The following is a 27,355-nucleotide window of genomic DNA, read 5'->3' as shown; positions in this document are numbered from 1 at the left end:
CACAATCTTGCTAGCCCCCCTCACAATCCTTTAATGCCAAGGTTTCCATACCAACATCGATATGCTGTTCTCCAGAATCTCCAGAAGCTCTTGCACACAATACACACCGTTTCCCACAACAGCCTCTGCGGTTTTCAGATTCATTCAGACACACACAGAACCATCATTAGTGTTGTACTGTTTTAGCATGTAACGTACAACATTGTTTACTGTTCACATGTTTACTACGCAGCTTCATGTGTGTTGATTTCCATAGGGGACGTAGGCACAGATTATGCAAAGTCCCCCCCCCCCCAGGCGTTAGTAGTAGTGAGGTCGTTCATCTTGCCTCACTTCAGTGTTCCTTCTCCTTCCCCTGTGACAACCGTGACCACCGCGTTTACCGCATGGATATAGGAGGACCGTTGGAGGCTTAGTTGAGGGTCCTTGAGGCTTTTGCGCGGAGACCCCGAGCGCGGATGTGTGGCCATCCGCGTCCTTGACCTCTCGAAGCCTGGAGGAGCGGGACTAAACTGTGAGCCATGGGGAGGAGGACCACCTCGCAAAGCGCCTCAAGGGGGCCTCAAGGGCCCTCAACTCACCTCACACAGTGTGTCATTTACATACAGGAAGGATCCTACAAATAACACAATGGGCAGAGAGAGACCCGTGTCACGGTTTGTGTCTTTGTGCTCGCAAGATATGTTTATGTGCCTGTGTGTGTGTGGGGGGGGGGGGGGGGGGGGGGGGCTTTTGTGTAAACACACACGCTACCACTCCAGTCGAGGAAAACAACACTCCCACACACTAGTCTTTCATAAACCTCCTCATATGCTAATGCGGACTAGGGTATATCAGACAAGCACACGGCTCATATGGACAAGATGTATACAGATCATAACAATATTTCTGTATATCATACTACCAAAAGATAAGTCAAATGTATGGCAGGCTACCCATGTGTGTGATTCTGACAAGGGATTCAGAGAATCTGCCCGTGTGTGGCAGAGCAACCGGTAATAGTAGTATAAAATAGTAGAAATAGAGGAAAGGAGTAAGGTAATGATATCTGAAGGCAGAAACTATATGTTTCTCATAAAACGTACTGAAGACAGAAGCGATATGTTTCTTTTTTTTTACCTACTTTTTCTCCTCCTTTTTTCTGTGATTTTCTCCCATCCCAATTTTCTCTCGTGCCAATTCTTCCTCCCCTGTCCTGATCGTTGCTCACATGTGCCCCCCACTGGCCGGTCGTAGGGAGGATAGAAGCCCATCACATGTCCCCTCCGATACATGTGGAGGCAGCCAGTCACTTCTTTTCACCTGCCAGCGCGGACTCTCATTGGTGAGGTGTAACATGTGGGAGGCTCACACTGCCCCCGCCATTTCCTGTCTTTGCTGTGCAGGCGCCCTGACCGACCTGTAGGAGTCGCTGTTTTACAACGACCAGACTACCACCCATCGACTCCGCTCCCGCTGACTCTGCCAATTGAGTCAGTATGACGGCCGGCCCAAGCCGGAGGCAACGCTGACAGCTGGATTCAAGACCGGTGGCTCTTGCGTAGAAGCGATATGTTTCTTATAAAACGTACTGAAGACAGAAACTATTATGTTTATTTTTTTTGTATTTTATTTTTTTATTATTTTTTAAACAAACACATAAACAAACATGACAACACACGATTAGATATACAAGCATTGTTAACAGTGCACATCAAATTAAATCACAGTTTAAATAAATGTCTTATACAAGATATGCCCCTAATACCTGCTATCTATTCCCCTACACACACATTATGCTCTTGCTCGCACCCCCCACCCTGGACCATTCTCCCTGGATCCATTCTCATTCGCTCTTAACCAGACACTACCATTATATGCTAGCTTTTATTTTCTCCACCACTTCTAACCACATTGTCAATTTGGATTCATTGAGACCCAAAATTCTTGCTGTAGATATTTCTAGATAAATCACATCGAGATATGTAAGGATCCAGACCTTTCGGCACATTTTTTCCGGTTGAATCCATCGTGATGCTATCAGTTTTTTAGCCGCTGTGATACCTGATAAAACCAATCTCTTTAGCTGTGGATGTACTGCATACCCAAAAACATCATTCAGCAGTAATACAGAGGGGTGTACAGGTATATTCAGAGTTAAGAGATTTAATAATTACTGGGTCACTTCTTTCCAGAATATCTTAACTGGTGGGCAGTCCCAGTACATGTGCATAAATGTCCCCTCGTCCCCATTTGTACATAAGGAGCATTTGGAGTCTTGTTTAAGACCCATTCTGTTCAGTCTTATAGGAGTCAAGTATGTCCTATGGATATAGTTAAGATTGATTTGTTGATGGTCCTGGTTCCTTGATGCAAGTCGAGTTGCCCAGGCTTCTTGCCACTCAAAATCTATTTCCAGGTCTGGTATAACCCTCCTCCAAATAGAGTCTAGGTGGAGGGTTTCATACGAGGCCGTTAGTAATTGATGATAAAAATCTGATACAAAACCTCTCGATGTCTCTCTTTCATAGAAACATTTGTGGTATCTGTGGTGTGCAATTGGTATCCTTAATGGAACACCGTGAGACTTCAAACATAACAATAATTGTGCGTAAAAAAGATATGTGGAACCGGTGAGATACAACAAAAATTCTATTTCATCATAGCTACAAATACCCTGTTTGTTGAAAACATCTCCTAATGTATGTATGCCTTGCTTTTCCCATCTAGGGAATCTTATAGGTCGTTTTCTAATCAGGAGTGCATTGTTATTGAATAAGGGAGTATGATTATGCCATTTATGTGGGATAGAATATTTTTTTTGTGTTTCACGCCATATCCGGATCGCATGTGTAATTATGGGGCTAAATTTCAGTTCGCATTGCTTAATTGATATTTTGGTGTATACTATGTCCTGCAGTCTCTGTGGTGCTACTATATTTACTTCTAAATTTCTCCAGGATACTGATGCTTGGGGTTCAAACCAGGTTGTCAGTGGTCTTAAAGTGTACGCCTTAAAATAGTGGAACATTTTTGGAATTGCCATCCCTCCGTCGGCTTTGTTTCTCTGTGCGGTGGATCTTTTTATACGTGGTGGTTTGTTATTCCAAATAAATTTATATGCGGAAGAGTGTCATTTTTTCCAATAACCATCTGGAGGGGGTAACGGAAGCATTGAGCTGATGAAGTTGATACTATTATGTTTCTTATAAAACTTACTCAAGACAGAAACTATGTTTCTTATAAAACGTACTGAATGCAGAAACTGTTATGTTTCCTATTAAACTTACTGAAGACGAACTATGTTTCTTATAAAGCGTACTGAAGGCAGACATTATGTTTCTTATAAAACTGACTGAAGACAGAAACTATGGTCCTCATTCTCGAACGAGTTTGTAAGTGCCTTGGTAAATATCTTAGTAAAGATTTCGTTCCAACAGATTTACGGAAAATCCTCCTCCGGATTCCTGAACGTGTGAAACGGTCTCCGTAACTCGTCGAAGTCTTCGCAACTGGGTTCCGATGAATGAAATACGTCATTCATTCTTAAACTGAAATGCACGTTCGTTAATTTAATTTGCATACAGACACGCCTTGCCAGCTCCTTATAAGGCGAATGAGGCGTGTGCAAAACAACAGAGGTTTGTCATTGCCATCCACCATGCTGATCCATTCTACAGGTAGCGTGGGAGCTATTGCGACTGATCTCAAAATGAGATTAGATTCAAATGTATTGTTATTATACAGCACAAGTACAATACACCATCCAACCAGAGTGGATAAATAAATGCGTGGAAAAAGGCTTAGTGAGGCAGCCTCAGTGCGCAAGCACACACACACAAACCTTTCTCATAATCCATTTCGTAACAAATCTATAGCATGACCGTAGATTATTGTAGTATCTAGATGTTTGCTCAACCTGTTGGACTGGTAGTTGTTAGATTACTGTACTTTGCTGAGCCTGCTTTTATGCCTTTGCATGACTGCTTGTTTATTTCAACCAGAGATCGATGCATTATTGTTTTAGTGCTTCATTGATTTTTAGAAACACAAGCTTAGTTAAAAGAGCTCCTCTGTAAACCACCGCTCCCCCATCAAGCCTCATCTTTTTAATAATAATACATTTATTTTATATAGCGCCTTACATTAGGCAAGACAGAGAGAACCTTTTAAAATAAATAATAATACTAAAATATAGGTGTGTACAGATGTGAAAATGTAAGTGGTGCAGGGGTTGGGGGGTCAGGAGTGTGGGTATGCAAGATAACTCACAGCTCCTGAAATCAATAGTTGATTCAAGCATTGATGTTTTTTTTGTTTTTTTCCCCCCAGACATCAGAAGAGGAGCTGTTTGGGAATAGTGAGGAGAGTCCTGCCTTTGTGGAGTTCCTGGAATTTCTAGGGGAAAAGATTGACTTGCATGACTTTAAAGGGTAAGACTCGTCTGGGCCGAATGCTCCAAACATAACTACATCTCAAAACCTGTGCAGAAGCTGTACTGTACATACAGGTCGCCTCACACTAACTGTACTTCTGATCATAGCTGTACTTCTGATCATAGTACTTCTGATCATACAAAGAATAATCGTTTTTAATGTTGATTAAAAAAAAAGGTTACAAACATGCCTTCTCACCCTCTCACCATGAACACACCTGGTTTTAAATCAACTAATCAACATCACCTGCATCAATTAACTCCTGACAAACAAGTCCAGTTACTGTTTTAAGGTTTGAAATTATTGTAGCGCTGACTTATTGTGACACATGAATAATGAAATATAAACACACCAGACATAGCCCACAAACCTGCTCAAACTATTTACAATAAGATAAGATAAGATAAGATATTCCTTTATTGATCCCCTTGGGGAAATTCAGGCATCATAGCAACATGGGGGAGGGGGAGGGGTGGTACAGGTAGTAGAAGACATACAGGTACAGGTCACAGAATTATAGTACAATAGAGAAGTAAAACATAGAATAAAAAGTTAAATATAATTAACTCTGGACATGCGCATATGGGCAACAAGGTGCAAAATGAGGGTATGTATGCCCTCTCAGTTATAAATGCCCTACAATAAATATAGTTACAATATATAATCTAATAATCTAAATCTAATCTAATATATAATCTAAAAAAAACTAAATGCTAAAATGCTAAATGCTAAATATATGCAATATTGAATCGAATAATACAATAGTCTAAATATAATCTAGTATATAATCTAAAAATGCTAAATGCTAAAATGCTAAATGCTAAATATAATATAATAATTATGCTCTGATGAAGTATACAGTATTCACATAAGGTGCAGATAACGTTTACAATAAAGACATGGGTGTATGAAGGAGTCTCCCTTCACAGGCGATATGAGAGGCGATCATATACCATTACGCTGGTGCCTGAGAATAGCTTGACCTTGACGCGGCGGTCTGTGTCCCCTCTCGTAGGTTCCGTGGAGGGTTGGATGTGACACACGGACAGACGGGTTCAGAGTCTGTCTACAACAACTACCGCAACAAGGAAGTCATGTTCCACGTGTCCACGAAGCTGCCGTACACCGAGGGGGACACCCAGCAGGTATACTGGACCAGGGGGGTAAAGTACTGGAGTAATTGTACTTCGTTACAATTAGGGATGTCCGATATTATCGGCCGATATTGCCATTAAAATGTAATATTGGAAATGATCGGTAGCTATCGGTTTAAAAAAATATTACAAAAAATTTATTTATTTTTTTTACATTTATTTAACCTTTATTTACCCAAGCAAGCAAGTAAGTAAGAACAAATTCTTATTGTGAAAAGTATGCATAATGTTGTGTTAATTCCACGACAAGAGATATGTAGTGTTAATTACCTGAAATGATTCAGTTTTTGGTGGGGGGGAAACCCCCGCATATCGGTATCGTAAATTAAGAGTTGGACAATATCGGTATATAAAGCCAATATCGAACATGAATGAATGAATGAATGAATGAATGAATGAATGAATGAATGAATGAATGAATGAATGAATGAATGAATGAATGAATGAAAAGTTTATTTTTGAACATGTTATTCTCCATATTTCTCCAAACAACTCACGGTATCTTGTTCCGTCAAACCAAACAATCATAACAACAAATAAAAAAACATAAAAAAAAACATAAAAAAACATAAAAAAAGGAATTATAAACAAAAGGTCAAGAGCAATGTGTTTGGTTAGCAGACATGTCCAAAAAAGGAGTAGAGGGAAGCTAAGCTTATTCCCTACCCCCTTACATTTATATTTGTTCTTCCATTAATTTTACTAGATATAACATACTTTAGTATATTACAATATAGAATATACTTTTACTTATATTAAAAGATTAAAAGAAAAAACTTGATTCACTTGAGCAGTGAATATAGTACAGCACTACATACACAATATAACATAACTTTGTTTATCCTCAATACTCATTTCTGTATTTCCCATACATCCCTATAGTTACAATACTCAAGTACTGTTTTTTGGGGATTTGTACTTTACTCGAGTATTATTAGGTTTGTATACTTGTATACTTTTACTCAATTACATTTCAGAGAAAAAAAATATACTAATTTTACATCGTTACATTTAAAATGCAGACCTACAAAGTACAAAGTACAAATCTCGCCGGTCCAACTATTTTAATTCGTTTAATTTGTTTCTCTGGCCAAACTACCATTAACGTTAACGTTATTAATCCCCATCAATGGAAAATGAACCTGCCCATACCCATGCTGATTGGTCCTTGTGCAAGACTAGAACGCGGGGATATTTGATTAAACACCTGCTATCAGAAGAATAGACAATCAGAAAAAAAGTTTTTTCTTTTACTTTTAGTATAAACGTTTTCACATTTACTCAAGTGTGTTTTTAGTCAGATACTCTGACTTTTACTTGAGTGGTATGGTATACCCATGCTTTCACTTAAGTATAATTTATGGGTACTTTTACACCCCTGTACTGGACAACACTGTCAGATTAGAGAGGACAACAAGACACACAGCTGCCTTACAGCGAGGGGGACACCCATATATATATATATATATATATATATATATATATATATATACGATACCGATATTCCGATATTGTCCAACTCTTAATTTCCGATACCGATATCAACCGATATCAACCGATACCGATATATGCAGGGTTTCCCCGTCCAAAAAACTGAATAATTTCAGGTAACTAATCATTTCACTGGATATATATATAACAAATATTGTTATTGTTTTTTTTTGTTTTTAAACCGATACCGATATTTTCCGATATCACATTTTACTGCCGATATCGGCCGATAATATCGGTCGGCCGATAATATCGGACATCCCTAATATATATATATATATCTTATCACACAGATACACAGGTTTATCAGGACAAACACACACCACTCACATCTTATCAGGATGTAGTAGACAAACACAGGCGATGTGTGATGGAGACAAGCGCCCTATTCCCCGTACCTGGTTCAACTAAGTCGATCAAGAGTCCCATTATCCAGATTCAGTTAACCCGGGATTTTCCTGTTCCTCGAACGCTGATTCAGTCTCGTTAACTCGAACCAGACTTGAGACTCTGGATAATTGCGCGCGGCCGCTTCAGTTGAAAAGACAGCAGGTGTAGATCGCAGAAATCCTGATCTTCTAACCGCATTGATTGATTGATTGTTTTAAAACTTTATTAACAGATTGCAGGCGGCTCAATACTACAATAGCCTCGCCGACAAGTTAAATGCATAATCTATAGGCTAATTTTAAATCCCACATTACCCCAATCAATCAGATTATATTTCTTTAAACGTTCCTGCTGGCAGTAGGTTTATGCATTGAATAATCAAATGAGATCTTGCTAGTGAAAATAATTAGTTCAACTGTTTCAGAATAAGGATACGGCTCTCTTATCTATTGATTGATGTATGGTGGATATTTTACTTATCTGCACTGTGGTGTGACGGTTTGTGCTTTTGCCTTTCACGCAGACGGCCCGTGTTCGAATCCCCCTCCTTCTAGTCTTTTTCTTCTTTTTGCAATGTAAATATTTTGGTGCACGTTTAGAGCTATATAAAGAATGACATCCTCAATGCATGTAGATTTATAATATTTTAACTTAAAACTAGGCTACTTTTGCGTATAATCATTAATATTATATTCCAAAAAAATTATATTCGAAACGCAGGGTTTCGAACTCAGGTCGCCCGGTTGACAGGATTAAGCACTAGCCGTTGGACCACTGTGCCAGACGTGATATATACAATGTGTATCCATTAATGGACAAGAGACCCGTGTTTCGAATATTTTTCTTTTGAATGAAGTTTTATCTCTTTATTCTCAAATGCATTAATGTGACGTCAACGGCTCATTCAATTTCTCAAATCCGTCAAACAGCGCATCTCATCAGACATTTTAATCCCAGTTACAATATCACAATAACGTGTGAGTGATGATACAATTCAACAATCCTCAGAGTCCTCGTAATTCATAATCCACAAAAACCACAATCCACGCATAGACACTTCAATTTTATGCTTGAATGAAACACAATCCGGGCGCTCCGTTAAGCAAATCTACAGCGGAGAATATATGAAACGAATCAGAGCCAAACGGCCGATAGGTTTCATTCATTAAAAATATCCCCGCGGGATTCACATTTGCAATGCGCCTGCAGCGTGTATCGCACTCCGAGCGCCGTATATGACGTGCATTATTTTATTTAGGACAAAGTAAATCTATAGGCTGAATATGATTTATTATCAGCATTTAGTTCTATTATTATACATTTCAAAAGCCCCCTCTAGGAAAACGAAGCACAGAAACATAATTCAGAATGGTATAATGCAGATCTACACTGTGAGAATCATTTCAGGAAGCGAGCTGGCTTTTCTTTGCGGGGGCGTGGCCATGGTTCATCCAGCTAACTGAACTTAACCCTGCTCTCGACCAGGCTCAAACTTTTTGATCTGTTGTCATGGTGATTTAGACAATCGAGCGTCGGGGAACAGAAAGGTCCGGCTTAAGTCAGGCTATGCTGGAAATTATCCGGCTAACTCAGTTAGCCAGGTACGGGGAACGGGCAAGTGGGAGTAACAGCACGGCTCCCGCCTGTGTCTTCCTGCTCATCGGTGCTTTGTACTCGTTGTGAGTGGGAGGCAGGGCGCCCTCTTGTGGCGGTCGACGCGCTACAGCAGGGGTTCTCAAACTTTTTTATACCACGGCCCCATTTTATTTAGGATTTCTTTTGGCAACCCCACACTTAATGTATTGCGTAATTTCAATGTGGAATTAAGGAATAGCTAAATAAAAGCACACGTTGTTGAACTTGATCATGCATATTTATTAGAACATTTTATTACAGCACTGTTATCAATACACATTTATAAAATGAGGCATATTTAGTCAAAATATGTTGCCAGAATTGTTTTGCTAATGCGCACTTTAAATTTTTTTGCCAATGCGCACTGTCACCTACCCACGACCCCACTTTGGGTCGCGACCCGTAGTTTGAGAACCGCTGCACTACAGTAAAGGCAGTGGTGGAAAGTATTTGAATTTTAGGGAACTTTATACTTTTACTCCACTACATTTATATAAACCCATGAGTTACTAGTTACTTTGAAGAAAAAGATGTATGAAGATTATATACTTTTCACATTTGAAGCCTGTCGACTTCAAGAGGACATATCCAGAGCAGCATAACTGGACCACATACTGTACCACTTTAACATAACCTTTAATCAGAGCAGCATACAGTAACTGGACCACATACCACTTTAACATAACCTTTAATCAGAGCAGCATTACTGGACCACATACCACTTTAACATAACCTTTAATCAGAGCAGCATAACTGGACCACATACCACTTTAACATCACCTTTAATCAGAGCAGCATAACTGGACCACATACCACTTTAACGTAACCTTTAATCAGAGCAGCATAACTGGACCACATACCACTTTAACATAACGTATAATCAGAGCAGCATAACTGGACCACATACCACTTAGCAGCATAACTGGACCACATACCACTTTACCATAACCTTTAATCAGAGCAGCATAACTGGACCACATACCACTTTAACATAACCTTTAATCAGAGTAGCATAACTGGACCACATACCACTTTAACACAACCTTTAATCAGAGCAGCATAACTGAACCACAGACCACTTTAACATAACCTTTAATCAGAGCAGCATAACTGGACCACATACCACTTTAACATAGCCTTTAATCATAGCAGCATAACTGGACCACATACCACTTTAACATAACCTTTAATCAGAGCAGCATAACTGGACCACATACCACTTTAACATAACCTTTAATCAGAGCAGCATAACTGGACCACATACCACTTTAACATAACCTTTAATCAGAGCAGCAAAACTGGGCCACATATCACTTTAACATAACCTTTAATCAGAGCAGCATAACTGGACCACATACCACTTTAACATAGCCTTTAATCATAGCAGCATAACTGGACCACATACCACTTTAACATAACCTTTAATCAGAGCAGCATAACTGGACCACATACCACTTTAACATAACCTTTAATCAGAGCAGCATAACTGGACCACATACCACTTTAACATAACCTTTAATCAGAACAGCAAAACTGGGCCACATATCACTTTAACATCACCTTTAGAGATGTAGAATGCATACTTTTACTTTAGATACTTAAGCACATTCAATTGCAAATACTTCTCTACTTTTACTTAAGTAGAAATGAACGGAGGACTTTTACTTTTACCAGAGTACTCATTTATCTGGGTATTTCTACTTTGACTTAAGTAAAGTAACTGTGTACTTGTTCCATTGTAAAGGGAAGAATGAATGAAAACTTTATTTAATAGATTGCAGAATGGGTACAATACAGTACGGCTCAATACACACAATTGTTAAGGGGATGCAGATTTGTCTTGTTTACATCAGGGTCCCCCATTTTCAATTCATAGTGACATTTATGACATAGTATACAAAACACATCATAGGGACATACATGACATACAGGTATAGAGTACTGTTACATTTGTCACATATACGATATGCAAATATACAGTACTGTTACCCAGAGATCCTAACAGTAAATATATACATATGATGAGGAGGAGACTGTCCATTAGGAGGGGGTGGGTGGAGGGAGGGGGGGGGGGGGTTTGGACATTTACGGTGGCCAGTTTCGAATTGCAGCCTCCCGTAGGTGCTCTTTGAGAGCGGTTTTGAATGTGGGTAGGGATTCACATTTTTTTTACGGCTGTGGATAGGACGTTCCACATTGTTGTGGTGGCATAATTGCGAAACGTGTTTAGTCCCTTGTTTGTGCCGAATCTGGGTTGCACATGATTTGTGAAACTCCCTCTGGTGTTGTGGGCGTGGTATTCACTGACCTTTGGGAAGTATTTCGACATGTACATGGGTACCTTGGTCGTGTAGTGTATCTTGTAGACCAGGCCCTTTGCAAGTTGCTGTACTCTGTCGTCTACTCTAAGCCATCCTAGGTTGTCAAAGTGGGCAGGGGTGAGGTGGGTTTTAGGAGTAAGGTCAAGCAGCAGTCTGACCAGTTTGTTTTGTGATGTTTGTAATCTTGTTTTTAGGGCCTTTGAGGTGCTTTGGTACCATGAGGTGCAAGCATAGTCGTAGTACCCTTGAATGAGTGCTCCTGCCAGAGTCTTCAGGGTGTTCTTGTTTACCAGAGAGGAGATCCGGTACAAGAGTCTAGTTCGTTGGTTGACTTTTATTTTGATTACATTGGATGCCATTTTGTCACAGGAAAGAGAGGAGGAAAGAGAGGAACAGGGGAAGAGAATGAAAGGAGAAGAATGAATGGAGCGATGGCTGCGAGCACCAGATGATACCGCAGACTCTGTAGAGTGGTTTTGGAGTCACTGGGCGAATGTGTCGGATTCATACTAATTGGATGCGGTTTACAACAGGACCACAATGGGAATACGCCTTTAGATTTCTTTTTTCTTTGGTATTTGGAGCATCTCTGGCTAGAGGGGCCACTTGTATATAATAATCTTTATATAATGTTTGCGTTAATGCTGTGCCCCATCTGGAGCTCGGCACGTGAAATGCCTGGAATGGCGCTCTGGTAGAAGTAAGCGTCCTTCATTTTAAATTCGACTTAGGTTCAAGTTCAAGTTCAAGTTCAAGTTCTTTAATAGTTGTCATACAGAAGTACAGAATACTTTCATACAAAATGCTTCTTACTGTTACGCTCCAGAGACTGTGCTAGACAAGATAGTATCAAATAACATAATAACATAATATAGCATGAATTTAGAAGAAGAAAATGAGGTCACAGTGTTCGGTATAGACATATGTACAATGTTCTGAGTTACCATATAATATACAATACACAATACTATGCAGTGTACTAATGTACAGTACTATCTAGTGCAAAGCAGAAATGGGATGAGGTACAATTTTAGGTACAATTTACAGTAAGGTGTACGAGTTGTAGTGCAATCCTTCATCCATAAATATAAAGTGTGGGGAGTGGGTGCTACAGTGTGTTTGTTTAAAGTGGGTGTGTGCTATAAAGTGTGTGGAGTGGGTGCTACAGTGTGTTTGTTTAAAGTGAGTGTGTGCGTGTGGATGTGTGTGCTATGTGTGTTTGGTGGTTGTTGTTGTGTAGTGTTCATTCATTGTTCGTTTAGCAGCCTGATGGCCTGGGTAAGCGTAGTTGGACTTAAAACGGTGCTGTAAGCGGTCTACATGTTAAAATAATAGCTCTACACTCTGACAGCCATCACTGATACAGATTTTCTGGTCAGTAACATAGGTCTGATTGGATACAGTGGGATACCAGAACATTTATTTCCTGTTTACTGCAGAGTGGAGTGGCTGGGAGACCCATGTTACTGACCAGACACTATATACCAGTGATGTCTGTTTACTGGGGGGACTGGGAGACCCATTTTACTGACCAGACACTCTATACCAGTGATGGCTGTTTACTGCAGAGCGGAGGGACTGGGAGACCCATGTTACTGACCAGACACTCTATATCAGTGATGGCTGTTTACTGCAGAGTGGAGGGACTGGGAGACCCATGTTACTGACCAGACACTCTATACCAGTGATGGCTGTTTACTGCAGAGTGGAGGGACTGGGAGACCCATGTTACTGACCAGACACTCTATATCAGTGATGGCTGTTTACTGCAGAGCGGAGGGACAGGGAGACCCATGTTACTGACCAAACACTCTATTCTCTGTAACTCTGTTGAATGTAGAGCTATTTAACACTTATTTTAACAAATAAAATACCACTTACAGCACCTTCAAGAGTGAAAGTAAATTATTCTGTATGACCTTCTTGTGTTTCTGTGCCTGGGAGCATCTATTGACCTCTGAAGGTTAAAGTGTTTAAGTGGTCGAGTCATGCTGCTCTGATTATGTCCTCTTTAGGATCACTGCTTTAGAGTTTAAAGTACTTCATCTTCATCAATGTATGCCATGTCTTGTATACAGTAACTCGTGGCTAATGGGTTCTGTCACATGTAGTGGAGTAAAGAGTACAATATTCACTTTGAGCTGTAGTGGAGTAAAATAACAAAATTGTACTTAAGTACAGTACTTCAGTACAAATATTTGTTTTCACCACTGCCTATCTGACACTATTTCCTTTCCATTTATTATTATGATTATTATTAATTATTATTATTATCATCCAAACATAGTCCCAAAAAGCTCTTTTGCTTATAATTGTTTGTCTATGCATATGTCTGTTTCCTCTCTGTTTTTACCTATGCCCAAAATCGAATTGCCTTTGTGGATTAATAAAGTTGTATTGAATTTAATTGAATCAAATCAAATCAATCAATCAATCAATCAAGCTAGCAAACGGTATTCCTTACAAAACAGCCACTGCTATTACAGAGGCACACACATACATGTACATTAATGTAAAGGACATTGAATGCGATGCACAGGTGATTTTAATCATCTTCATCACCACCATCATCTTCATCATCATCATCATCGTCATCATCATATAATTTATAAATATATATCTTTTTATTTACTTTTCAAAACATATTGAAAAGATATTCAAAACAATATTGCAAAGTGCTTGAAACTACATAACAGATAAAGCATCAATCAAAGATTGAAGCCAAGTAAACGGTAACGGTGTTCCCTGAGTTAAGTTTGTGTGCTTGTGGTGTCGTTTGCCGTTGCAGTTGCAGAGGAAGAGGCACATAGGAAATGACATCATGGCCGTGGTGTTCCAGGAGGAGAACACCCCCTTCGTGCCCGACATGATTGCCTCCAACTTCCTCCACGCCTACATGGTTGTGCAGGTGGTCAACGCCTGCTCCGACGACGTCCTCTACAAGGTGATCTATTGGCGTTATTAACATAGACTTCCTCAAACATACTACCATCCCAGAATCCCCAAGAGTGCGGCACGGTGGCACAGTGGTCAGCACTGCTGCCTCACGGCAAGAATGTCCTGGGTTCGAACCCCAGCAGGGGGCCTTTCTGTGTGGAGTTTGCATGTTCGCATGGGTTTCCTCCGGGTACTCTTGTTGCGTTACTACTTTTAATTGTGTTGTATTTATTTGAATGGTTTACTCTTTTTATGTTTTATGTTTCACTATGTATTTTTACTATCTAATGTAATCTCGGCTTCATTGAAAATGAGGTTGATGTTGATGATGATGATGATGATGATGATGATGATGATGATGATGATATAAGTCAGTTCAAAATGGACTTAAATGGTTCTTTATTCATTAATTTATTTAATTTAACCTTTATTTAACCAGGCAGGTCAATTAAGAACTAATTCGTATTCATGAGAGGACAAAAGGGCTGCTCGAAAGGTAACGTAAAAATAAAACTAAATAAAATAGAATAAAATAGAAAAGAGACAGATGATGCATACATGACAGAGGTAAGGGAAATAATGAAAACACATTGGTTAAAAAACGTATATGGTTCATGGCTGCAGGGGGTACTGATGACACGCGTCTGATGTGTGTTTGGTCTGTTAGGTGTCGGTGACGGCGCGAGATGACGTGCCCTTCTTCGGCCCCGCCCTCCCGGACCCCGCCATCTTTAGAAAAGTAAGTGGTAACAGACCTATCTCAAACCTGCCATCTTTAGAAAAGTAAGTGGTAACGGACCTATCTCAAACCTGCCATCTTTAGAAAAGTAGGTGGTAACGGACCTATCTCAAACCCCGGCCATCTTTAGAAAAGTAAGTGGTAACGGACCTATCTCAAACCTGCCATCTTTAGAAAAGTAGGTGGTAACGGACCTATCTCAAACCTGCCATCTTTAGAAAAGTAGGTGGTAACGGACCTATCTCAAACCTGCCATCTTTAGAAAAGTAAGTGGTAACAGACCTATCTCAAACCTGCCATCTTTAGAAAAGTAGGTGGTAACGGACCTATCTCAAACCCCGGCCATCTTTAGAAAAGTAAGTGGTAACGGACCTATCTCAAACCTGCCATCTTTAGAAAAGTAAACCCCGCCATCATACAGATCCTCATCGGCACCTTTGCTTACACTGTTTTTCTCATATTTCTATATTCAGAGTTAATTATATTGTTTACACTGTTTATTTTTCTCATATTATTATATTCAGATAAAATCGTATTGCCTATATTTATGTCTTTCTACTATTACCCTGCCCATACCTGTACCTCCCCTCCCCCATGCTGCTAACTATGACGCTCACATTTCCCCAAGGGGATCAATAAAGGAATATCTTATTATATCACTATATCTGATAGTGATTCAGTTCACTCTTTGTCCCCCATTAGGGTCCTGAATTCCGTGAATTCCTCTTCACTAAGCTCATCAATGCAGAGTACGCCTGCTACAAAGCTGAGAAATTTGCCAAATTGGAGGTGAGTGTGTTGGAAGGTAACACAGGTGTTATGTTGATGGTTTGAACCATGTGGTACATTTTAGTTGATTTTATTTCACCTCACTGTGTGTGTGTGTGTGTAGAATAGATTAGAATAGTCTTTATTGTCATTATACTGCGCACAACGAGATTAAGAACTCAAATTTAAGGTGCTACACAACAAAACACACAAGTACACAGTTATCAAAATAACAAACTTAAAAGTACACGCCAACTTTTTTGGAGATTAGCTTATTTGCCATCTACCCTGGAGTTAGACAAGCAGATATATACAGTACCCTGTTCTTCTCTGTGCATTAGGCTTAGGGAACATCTGCACCGTTAGCCTAGCTTAGCGTCATTCACTGGAAGTAGGTGTGCCAGTGTAGCCTAGTTCCCAACAGTCACGAAATACACTCCAAATACAACTCCAAAACGTTCCTGTAACCATGTGTAAGGGCAACCGAACAACAAAAAGATGCCAGTGAGGGAATATGGTACGAAGCTCTTTCCAACGCGTGGTGCTTGTTGATAGTAAACCAGGTCGTCTCGTTGAGTGCATTTAACGAGTTTTATTTTCTCTTGCAGGGTGGAAAAGCAAAGCATAACATAAACTCTGTGTTTAACTGTAACCTAAACAAGGGGCGGCTAGGTGGTGTAGTGGGCAAGGCACTCGCCACCAATGTGGAGACGCTGGGTTCGCCTGTTCGAGCCCAGCGCTCCACATTGTTTTCAGTTTAGCTGGTCGTCCGTACTAATACACATTGGCCGTATTAGGGGGAGGGAAACTGATGGGTGGGGATCGGGCGTTGTGGACAGCGACTCCTACAGGTCGGTTGGTGCGCCTGCGCAGTAGAATCAGGAAGTGTCGGGGGCAGCGTGAGCCTCCCACGCGTTACTCCTCGCCACTGAGAGATCGAGCTGCGCAGGTGAAAAGATGCGACTGCTGTTACCTCAAGTACCGGAGGGGACTTGTGCTATGTATGACTTAGTCCACATTGCAGCCGGCTTGTGGGAGGCAAGAAACAGCGGTTGAATTGGATGATACGAAATTGGGATGGGAGAAAATATAGAAAATGGGAGAAAAAGTGGATAAAAAAAAAACTGTAACCTAAACAAATAACTAGTGCTGCAAAATAAACCTGGAAAATAACTCAAAACAACTGAAAACAAACAAAACACGCACGGGTTGAAAAACCGTGTGGCTTCGGTGTGACTTTCCCCAATTCCCTCCCGCTGCGCACCTGTGACACACATATAAATAGGCTGTGCCCAAGATCATCTGAGCCCACTGCCCAGCTAATTAATCAATAATCTCAAGACACCTTCACAATAACACAGCACCTTCATACAATAAAGCAACCACGGTAAAAATCATCAAATTGGCTACAACACCATGTGACCTGTGTATTTACCACGTGGAGAAAAAAAATATTTATTTTCTTACGCGTGTGTGTGTGTTTTTCCAAGTTTCCAAGTTTCTTTAATAGTTGTCATACAGAAGTACAGAATACTTTCATACAAAATGCTTCTTACTGTTACTCTCCAGAGACTGTGCTAGACAAGATAGTATCAAATAACATAGTATAGCATGTAATTTAGAAGTAGAAAATGAGGTCACAGTGTTCAGTATAGACATATGCACAATGTTCGATGTGTGTGTGTGTGTGTGTGTGTGTGTGTGTGTGTGTGTGTGTGTGTGTGTGTGTGTGTGTGTGTGTGTTACAGGAGCGTACGCGCTCAGCCTTGCTGGAGACACTGTACGAGGAGCTGCATGTGAACAGCCAGGCGATGATGGGTCTGGGCGGCGAGGAGGACAAGATGGAGAACGGGAGCGGAGGAGGAGGGGGCTTCTTTGAGTCCTTCAAGGTAACTGGGAAGGCAGAGGCCGGGGGGGGGGGGGGGGGGGGGGGGGCAATGCCAATGGCTTCTCCCCCTAAAGGACTTAACCCTTTCACTACCACACTACAGAAGGTTAACCCTTGAAAGGTTAATCTTCTGTAGTGTGGTTGTGAAAGGGTTAACCCTTCTTTGTCTTGTGGCAGTGAAAGGGTTAACCCTTTGTCGTGTGGCAGTGAAAGTGTTAACTGAACATTCTGCCTCTCTGAATATCAGAGAATAATATGAAAAGATACATTTATCCAACCAATGGAAAGTATTTTTCTATAGCTAGCCGCGTTATTATAATATTTTAAACGTTTTATCTACTACAGTACATTATCGCATTGAGTTATCGCTAATTCAAAATGCAGTACTATTTCATTCCAGTGTTATTCTACCGTTAGACAAATAGCGACAGAAAAGAATTAAAAAAGCATCACAATATTTCATTCACACAACAACTGGATCTTCTGTAAGGCCTCTCTATCGATGTCACTCAGGAGATAATTGGGAACAGCTGCTCCTCTCGGCCCTCATGCCCATCTGTCCTTTGAGAGTTCCCCACTAATGGCGTTACCAGCCTCTCTGCCTCACGCGTCCACTCTGTGTTGTTGTTGTTGTTGTTGTTGTTGTTGTTGTTGTTGTTGTTGTTGTTGTTGTTGTTGTTGTTGTTGTTGGTGTTGTTGTTGTTGTCTGCATGCCTCCCCGGTTGTTGAAATACTGAAATACCTCCTGCTGTCTGTTCTGCATATCTGTCTTTTCATCTTTCAGTCTAACGGAAAAGCCAATGAACAGATCCTTCTTCTATTCCATGTTCAGCTGTTCCCCCCTCTATCCTGCCCCCCCCCCCCCCCCCTCCCCCTCTACTCATACAGGTGTATTGGGTTTTGCTAGTTGTGTTTAGCGTCTTGCGGGGGGGGGGGCAGGGCAGGGATCTGTCACTTAAGGCCCTCGCTCTCCTTCCTCTCCCCCTCTTCCTCTTCGTCGCTCCGCCGTATCGACTCTGGCCCCCCCCCCCCCCCCCACGGGGGGTGTTAAGCGACGTGCAGCAGTGATCTCTGCTCTTCTTCTACCTCGACACGCGATATAGGGCGCTCGCTGTGTCTGTCAGGATTAGCAGTGGTGGTCAGTGGTCCAGCCCCCCCCAACCCCCCCCCCCCCCCCCCCACACACACACACTCGCGCGCCTCTGACTGCATGGGGGTCAAAGGTCAAAGGTCTGGCTGCCCGCGGGGTCCAGCGGCGTCTCAACCTGTCTCCTCCTCCTCCTCCTCCTCCTCCTCGTCTCTCTCTCCGTAGCGAGTGATCCGCAGCAGAAGCCAGTCTATGGACGCCATGGGGCTCTCGCTGAAGAAGCCACACTCTGTCTCCACTAGCGGCAGCGGCAGCTTTACGCACCCCCCCGCAGAGAGCCCCAAATTCCCAGGGATAGTAAGTACAGAAGTCCCCCGCCGCCAGCGTTCTGACCTCTGACCTCTGGTTGAGGTGGAGCCTGGCTCCCTCTGCTTCCTGCTCCTAACCCCCCCCCCCCCCCCATAGATATATATATAAACACTAGACGGCTCACGGCGGAGTCTCCCGTGTAGTTCACCGGCGGCCATCTTGTTTCAGTGGACTACTGCTTTAAGGTGAGTGATCTGCACAAACAAAAATACTCTTAACTCCATGAAATCTTGACGGGTTTACAAACGGTTTGGTTATTAACGTGGCTATGATTCTTGCTTGGAAGAATTTTTATAAATTTTTCTTTCTTTTTTATATGAAAGTCCATTATAAAAGTATGCAGTATGGTGGGCGGCTAGGTGGTGTAGTTAGTGGGCAAGGCACTCGCCACCAACGCAGGTAGACGCTGGGTTTGAGCCCAGCTCTCTGCGTTGCTACCAGCTTGGCTGGTCGTTCATACTAACACAATTGGCAGTGTTAGAGGGTGGGAAAGCCGGTGGGTGGGTCCTGGTCGTTGTAAACAGCGACTCCTACAGTTCGGTCGGGGCGCCTGCTCAGCGAGGAAAGGATCTAAGGGGGGTAGTGTGATCCTTCCACACGTTACACCCTCTCAGTGAGAGTCCGCGCTGCCAGGTGAAAAGAAGCGCTTGATTGGCTACACATGTGTCGGAGGAAGCATGTGATAGGCTCCACTCTCCCAGACCGACACCAGCCGGTGTGCAGCGACCAGGAAGGGGATTGGGAATTGGCGACTAACATTGGGATGGGAGAAAAACTGAGGAAAAAGGAGGGGGAAAAAGATCCCAAAAAAAAAATTAAATAAAATAAGTATGCAGTATGATAACTACATCTCTGACGTTTTTTTTAACCAACCAAACGGTTGAAAATTGAGCAAGCTATGGTTATTTCAATAGTACATCATGCACCATAGACATGCATGTTATGAGTGGGCGTGCTCCACCCACGCAAGATGGCCGCCATGTGGCAACGTGGGTCTCCGTTGGCCAGCAGCGCGGGTAAGTCATCTAGTGTTTATATATATATCTATGCCTCCCCCCCTCTCCCCCCAGCAAGTGTGCTCCAGTAGCCCCCTCCCCACCCGCCCCCTCACCCACCTCACACGCCTGTCTAGTGCACTAACCCCTCACAGAGTAGGACCCGCACACAGGATCCGACCAAGGCTTTTAAAACAGGCCTTTAACCTTTCACTGCCACACACGACAGCCGGTTAACCCTTTCACTGTGACAATACAGAAGGTTAGCCCTTTACTATCACACAACCGACGGCGATGCTCCATCATTAGCATCATTAGCTCGGCATCTAATGATGGAGCATCGCCGTCGGTTGTGTGATAGTAAAGGGTTATAACCGGCTGTCGTGTGGCAGTGAAAGGGTTAACCTAGACTCTCACTCACTGTCTGCTACCCAGTAGATACTGTGTATAACAGTGACTGGACACTCCCAGCCCCCCTTAGCGTTGACTTGGATGTGTGTGATGATAGTGATAGATGAGGGGAGTTTCTTACTCAGGGTTAACGTTGCTTCTAACCTGTATTTGTTTGTTTCCTATCCGTGGTTGTCGTTGTTGTAATAATCCCCATTATTCTACTGTATGTGCTTCTATTGGATTCTAATGAATGTGGATCGACTCAGCGCATATATGTGTGAGTGTGTGTGTGTGTGTGTGTGTGTGTATATATCCACGTGTGAAATATTTTTACACGTGGATAAGCAGACGGTCCTCAGGGGAACGTCGGGGGTCTAGTTACTGTTGCTGCTTACAATATCAGGGCCCATCATTTTATTAAATTTATATATATATATTAGTGCTGTCAAACGATTAAAATATTTAACTCGATTAATCGCATGATTGTCCATAGTTAACTCGCGATTAATCGCAAATTAATCGCATTTTTATTTAAATTTTTTTTTTACCTTAAACAGATCTTTTTCAAGTTCCAAGTTTTAATAATCTTATCAACATGCGAGTCAACAAATGCTTGCTTTATGCAGCCATTTAACACAAAAGGATGACCCTCATGCATTGCAAATTTGCATCAAATTCAAAACAGAGTGATGCACAAAATAACTTAAAAGAAAATAATAATTTAAAACAATGAATAAAGTGTGCATGAAATAATAGGGGAAAGAAAACGTTAGGAACTTGTTACATTCACACACACAAGGGCTGATTAATCACACACCCCCCTCTCTCCCTCACACACACTCTCCCAGCTCTCTTTCTCTTTTGCCCCTTCCTCATCTCACTCACCCCCCTCTCTCTCTATATCTCACACACACACACACACACACACACACACACACACACACACACACACACACACACACACACACACACACACACACACACACACACACACACACACACACACACACACACACACACACACACACACTTCAGAAACAAACATAGTATCAATGAGAGCATCAATAATACACCTGAGTGAAGTCTAGTAAAAAAAAAAAAAAAAAAAAAAAAAAAATTTTTAGTTAATCTTGAGTTAAAAAAATTAGTGGCATTAATAGAATCGGGAGTTAACGCGATATTAACGCGATATATTTGACAGCCTTAATATATATATATATATATATATATATATATATATATATATATATATATCTTCTAAGCTTACATTTGGTTCACAGTGCTTCAGAATGGTGTTTAAGATGGCATACAGTAAGATGTTTTGTAACAATGTTTTATAATCTAAAGGCAGGCTCTCCAAATGTAACAGATCCCCTCCCCTGACACAGAATAGAGCACCTTTAATGGAACACGCCAACATTATGAGCAATGCGCTTACTGTCTCCTCCAGAGTCTGACAATAACATATTATACCACGCTGGGTTCGAATCCAGCTCTCGCCGTTGCTATCAGCTTGGCTGGTCGTTCATACTAACACAATAATTGGCAGTGTTAGGGGTGGGAAAGCTGATGGGTGGGTCCTGGGCGTTGTGGACAGCGACCCCTACAGTTCGGTCAGGGCGCCTGCGATTAACCCATCCCGTCGTCCTTCCCCCCAAGGGCAGCCGGGAGCAGACAGGCGTCGGCGAGGGCCGCGCCAGGGGACCAATCCAAGTGCTCCTGCCCGTCTTCGTCAAGGACGCCACAGCGTTAGCGATCTATTGTTGTGCATGTTTTTCCATTGGGTTTATCTTATCGGGGGGGAAACCCTTGCGAGCACGGGGAGAACATGCAAACTCCACACAGAAAGGCCTGGGAGATACCCCACCTGGGTACCTGGGATCATGGAAACCTGGTCCCCAAGCGGGAATCGAACCCTGGACCTTCTTGCTGTGAGGCGACAGTGTTAACCACTACACCACCGTGCAGCATGTGACAGTCTCCGGCCTCCCGGACCGATGGGAGAAAAATCGGAAAAAAGGAGAGGGGAAAAAGATAATCAATTTTTTTTTAAAACATATTATACCAATTCCCCCTCTGTATGTTCAGTAGAAAGCTATCCGTCTGCAAGCTAGCCTAGCTTAGCACAAATGAATGGAAGCGGATACGGACCACTAGCCTATAGCTTAAAACTCCGGGAGAGGTGTGTGTTTGGCCAACAGCTAGGCTAGCTGGTCCGTATCCGCTACCATTCATTTGTGCTAAGCTAGGGCTAGCTTGCACTTGTCTAGCTTTTCTACTGAAGGCACAGAGAGGAAATTAGGTTAATCTACCTTCTTGTCTGACTGAAGAAAACAGTAAGCACATTTCCCCAAGTATTATGGGGGTCAATGAGATTGTATGGCATTTTGAATGACCCACCGTATGACTAGTTGAATTACTTTTGATGCAGTATCTTGCCTCTGTATGTATTGGGTTTAGATGTTCAGTCTCGCCAATGTGCACATATCCATTCATTTTAACCCAAGGCATTTGGGGGGGGGGGCGTACATAACACGCTAAGGTATTGTATAAACAACACACAGGCCACTCAAATTCCTAAATCGCAAATAAATAGGATATACTGTGGAAATGACCATTGAAAAATGACTAATTGCAATGACGAAGCACCCTGTGTGTGAGGATGTGTTTGTCCATAAGTAATATCCATAACCATAACCCTTTATGTCTTTATATGCTGTCTTGCGATCTAACCACGATGTCTAACCCAGTGTCCTTCTCTGCAGCGTGTTTACTCTTCCTCCTGATCTTCCTCACAGGCCTGTGGCTCTCTGACCTCTGACCCCGTCTCGTCGTCCGTCTCTCGAAGCCAAAGTGTCCCTCTCTTCTTAATAAACACGCTTTGATTTTGTATCCGGCAGCTAACATGTGCTTTGTTACCAAACTTAACCGCATGAGTCATGAGATCTCATGGTGTTTTCTTGTCTTCTCCCAATCTCCTCTTGTCTCGCTTCTTTCACCCTCCCCCCCTCTCTCCCCTCTCTCCGTGCCCTCTCTCCCTCTCCCTCTCCCCCTCTCTCCCTGCCCTCTCTCCCTCTCCCTCTCCCTGCCCTCTCTCCCTGCCCTCCCTGTGGTGGCTCAGTCGCTGCTTGTCCCAGGCAAGAGCCCAAGTAAACACGGACGTCGAGGCAGTGCCATAGGGATAGGCACGATAGAAGAGGTTCATGTCTAATTCTATAACTACTCTACTGCTCCTCCTCTGTCCTTCTCTCTCTCTCTACCCCCACTTTCTCTCTCTCTCTCTCTCTCTCTCTCTCTCTCTCTCTCTCTCTCTCTCTCTCTCTCTCTCTCTCTCTCTCTCTCTCTCTCTCTCTCTCCCACCCTCTCCCACTCTCTCTCTCCCCCCCCTCTCTCTCTCTCTCTCTCTCTCTCTCTATCTCCCTATCTCTCTCCCACTCTCTCCCCCCTCTCTCTCTCTCTACCCCCCCTCTCTCTCTCTCTATCTCTCTCTCCCACTCTCTCTCCCTCGCTCTCTATCTATCTCCCTCTCTCTCTCTCTATCTCTATCCCCCCTCCCTCCCTCTCTCTATATCTCTCTCCCCCACCCTCTCTCTCTCTATCTCTCTCTCTCTCTCCCCCCCTCTCTCCATCTATCTCTCTCTCTCTCTTTCTCTATCTCTCTCTCTCTCTCTCTCTCTCTCTCTCTCTCTCTCTCTCTCTGCATGGCTCCGCTGCATCGCGATCAGTCAGACATTACGCTGACATTATGCAGACATTACGCGAGCAGCACAGATAGTTTTGTCAAGTGTAAACAAAGAGGGATTTATTCATTACATGTTCCCCTTCATTTGTTTTCTAACGACCACTCGATTTGACAAAAAGCCAAACCGTTTCTCCCGGTGAAATCAACCGTAGCAGTTAGTCCAGGAGCAGACGGACGTGTGTGTAACAGATAACAGTCACGCAGCTCGTCGCTCACACAGCGTCCAACACGTGTTTCCTTGTCTTATTTGCTTCGCTGCTTCACATGTGTTCCCACTCTGTAGTCTCCTCTCATTCAAACCCTTCCATATCTTGTGTGCTAAAAAAAAAAACAATGAATATTAATGACTAAAAAGTCCCCCCCCCCCTCCCTCTCTCTCTCACAGAAAAAAAGGGATTCTCCTCCCGCTCTTTGAAGCCTTTCGTTAAAGATAAAGGCCTTCTTTTTTCAAGTTTCTTATTTTAAGAGCTTTACAAAGGGAGAGTGAAGGAACAAAGGGCTCCCTCCAAAAGCTAATTTTTTGCGGGAAAAGCCCCGGAGCTGTAGCCATCTTTCATCTCCTCCACTCCGGCCCGCTTTGCTCCGACCGGCTGATTAGCACTGGAGCTTGACATTGAACCTCTAAGTGCATAATATTCCAGTGTTTTCTTATCAAAGTAACAACTCCAAGGCAGTACGGTTGTGACTCTGAAGCCTGGTAATAATTCACCCTTATGCAAGGAAAGTGCACCATCTCGCCCGTCTTTTGATGATGGCTTTCCTATAAGAAGATTACTATTAACCCTTTCACTACCACACTACAGAAGGTTAACCGTCTGTAGTGTGGTTGTGAAAGGGTTAACCCTTTGGTAGTGTGGTAGTAAAAGGGTTAATAATAATAATAATAATATTAATAACAATAACAATACACTTTATTTGCATAGCACTTTTCATACAAGAATTGCAGCCCAAAGTGCTTCACATGCAGTAATGTAGACATAAAATAGGCATAGAATTTGCATGAATATAGACAGGCGTAAGATGAGCAGATAATTGACATAAAATGTGCAGAAAATGTACAAAATAAAAGCAATGCATAAAGTGCAGATATACAATTTGTATAAAATAGACGATAATAATTGACAGAATAAAAGCAATGCATAAAGTGCAGACATAAAAATAGACGGTACAATAATCTAAGTGCATTAAAAGGCTACGGTGAAGAGGTACATTTTTAGCTTACTTTTGAAGATATTTAGTTTCGATAGACATTTCTAAAAAAGTATGCAACTGAAATAAAATGTAATTAATTTAGATAATCGCATGACCTTAAACGGAACAGGCCGATTAACAGAACCCCCCCCCAAAACATTTAAATTAAGTAAGTTATATAGAGACAAAAACAGCATCGCTCAGGGCAACATTACTTGCAGGTCTTATCTTGGTGGATGATGCTGACTGTCCCTCTCCCCCTCCCCGCCAGTCGCTGATCCTCCCCGGGAGAAGTCCCACCCGGAAGAAGTCGGGTCCCTTCAGCTCCAGACGCAGCAGCGCCATCGGCATAGAGAACATCCAGGAGGTCCAGGAGAAGAGGTACGACACAGTTACCACGACAACAACACACATGGAGATACAGTAAGTGCCCCTTGGAGCGCTGGGTGTATTCGTTTTCACGTGGAAATGCATGATTTGTCCACGTCCAATATCATGGCACTACTGTGTGTAGCCTTGTGTGTCCTCTTATCATATCATATCTTTTTATCTATTTATCTATTATCTATCTATTTAAAAGTATCATTGCATTCCTACCGGTTAACCCTTCTGTAGTGTGGCAGTGAAAGGGTTAACCTTCTGTAGTGTCACAGTGAAAGGGTTAACCCTTTTGTAGTGTGGTAGTGAAAGGGTTCACCTTCTGTAGTGTGGCAGTGAAAAGGTTAACCCTTCTGTAGTGTGGTAGTGAAAGGTTAACCCTCTGTAGTGTGGCAGTGAAAGGGTTAACCCTTCTGTAGTGTGATAGTGAAAGGTTAACCCTCTGTAGTGTGGTAGTGAAAGGTTAACCCTGTGTAGTGTGGTAGTGAAAGGTTAACCCTCTGTAATGTGGTAGTGAAAGGTTAACCCTCTGTAGTGTGGCAGTGAAAGGGTTAACCCTCTGTAGTGTGGTAACCTTCTGTAGTGTGGTAGTGAACGGGTTAACCCTCTGTAGTGTGGTAGTGAAAGGTTAACCCTCTGTAGTGTGGTAGTGAAAGGTTAACCCTCTGTAATGTGGTAGTGAAAGGTTAACGTTAGGTTATGACTATAACCAAGTTCTGTTAGTTAGGGGCGATGCTTGGCATCGCTACTGCACTATCTCGCGTACGTGCACGCGTACTGAATAAACCACAAATGTACCTCTAATACCAGTATTAGTCTGACCACACCCCTCATCAGCTTACCTTCATAAGCAGGTGTGTGGTCACCTGCTCTCCTCCTTCCCAAGCTTTCACCACAAGGTGAGGACAAGGGCTGCAGCGGCGTCCGATGCCAAGCATCGCCCCTAACTAACAGAACTTGGTTATAGTCATAACCTAACGTTCTGTATCGTTAGTGGCTTAGCTTGGCATCGCTACTGCACAAGGGAGGCCAAGCGGAGCCACTTGGCTGACAAATACACCCCGCTGACAGCCCCCCAAAACCATCAGAACAGGGAGGGCCGAGCCCCCCCGACCCCCCCTAATGGAGGGTAGCCCCCCTATTAGGGACGTCACGGGAGGGCGACGGACCCGACCGTGCGAAGAGGCACTCAAGCAACTCAACGCACAGGGTGAGCAGACCGTGGCTTGACCCCACGACTACACACACGCACAACCCGCATGCCACCCGGGAACGAACGGAGGAACAACCTCGTTACTGCCCCCAGAATCACGGGGTCAAGGGCAAACCCAACCCCGTGGCAAGGCCGTAGCAGCGGAGCACGAAGGAAGACCCAGACCCACCAAAAGGACTGGACTCCCTGGAATGGGGGCCCGGAGAAGTCCATGATGCCAGCATCAAGACCCCACCAGGTGGGCACGTA

At 42.7% G+C, this 27,355-nt stretch overlaps 1 protein-coding gene across 2 annotated transcripts in view; it reads left to right on the top strand.

The window, feature by feature from the left end:
- The window catches only part of rap1gapa (RAP1 GTPase activating protein a), a 57,921-nt gene that overhangs the window by 13,092 nt on the left and 17,474 nt on the right, over window positions 1–27,355 (top strand). Inside the window, exons 7-15 of one of the 2 annotated variants that reach the window (XM_084333202.1) lie at window positions 4,312–4,412; window positions 5,431–5,560; window positions 14,195–14,350; window positions 15,011–15,082; window positions 15,785–15,871; window positions 17,599–17,739; window positions 19,051–19,182; window positions 23,704–23,781; window positions 25,787–25,896. In XM_084333202.1, coding sequence (XP_084189328.1) covers window positions 4,312–4,412; window positions 5,431–5,560; window positions 14,195–14,350; window positions 15,011–15,082; window positions 15,785–15,871; window positions 17,599–17,739; window positions 19,051–19,182; window positions 23,704–23,781; window positions 25,787–25,896 — 1,007 coding nt within the window. Of the gene's footprint in view, window positions 1–4,311; window positions 4,413–5,430; window positions 5,561–14,194; window positions 14,351–15,010; window positions 15,083–15,784; window positions 15,872–17,598; window positions 17,740–19,050; window positions 19,183–23,703; window positions 23,782–25,786; window positions 25,939–27,355 lie in introns of both variants that reach the window. The other variant, XM_084333201.1, reaches the window with a different exon arrangement.

Source organism: Notolepis coatsorum, assembly GCF_963971535.1.
Source record: "Notolepis coatsorum genome assembly, chromosome: 17".
Taxonomy (NCBI): domain Eukaryota; kingdom Metazoa; phylum Chordata; class Actinopteri; order Aulopiformes; family Paralepididae; genus Notolepis; species Notolepis coatsorum.
The sequence above is the reverse complement of the archived record's forward strand: the minus strand, read 5'-3'. Positions and strand labels throughout refer to the sequence as shown.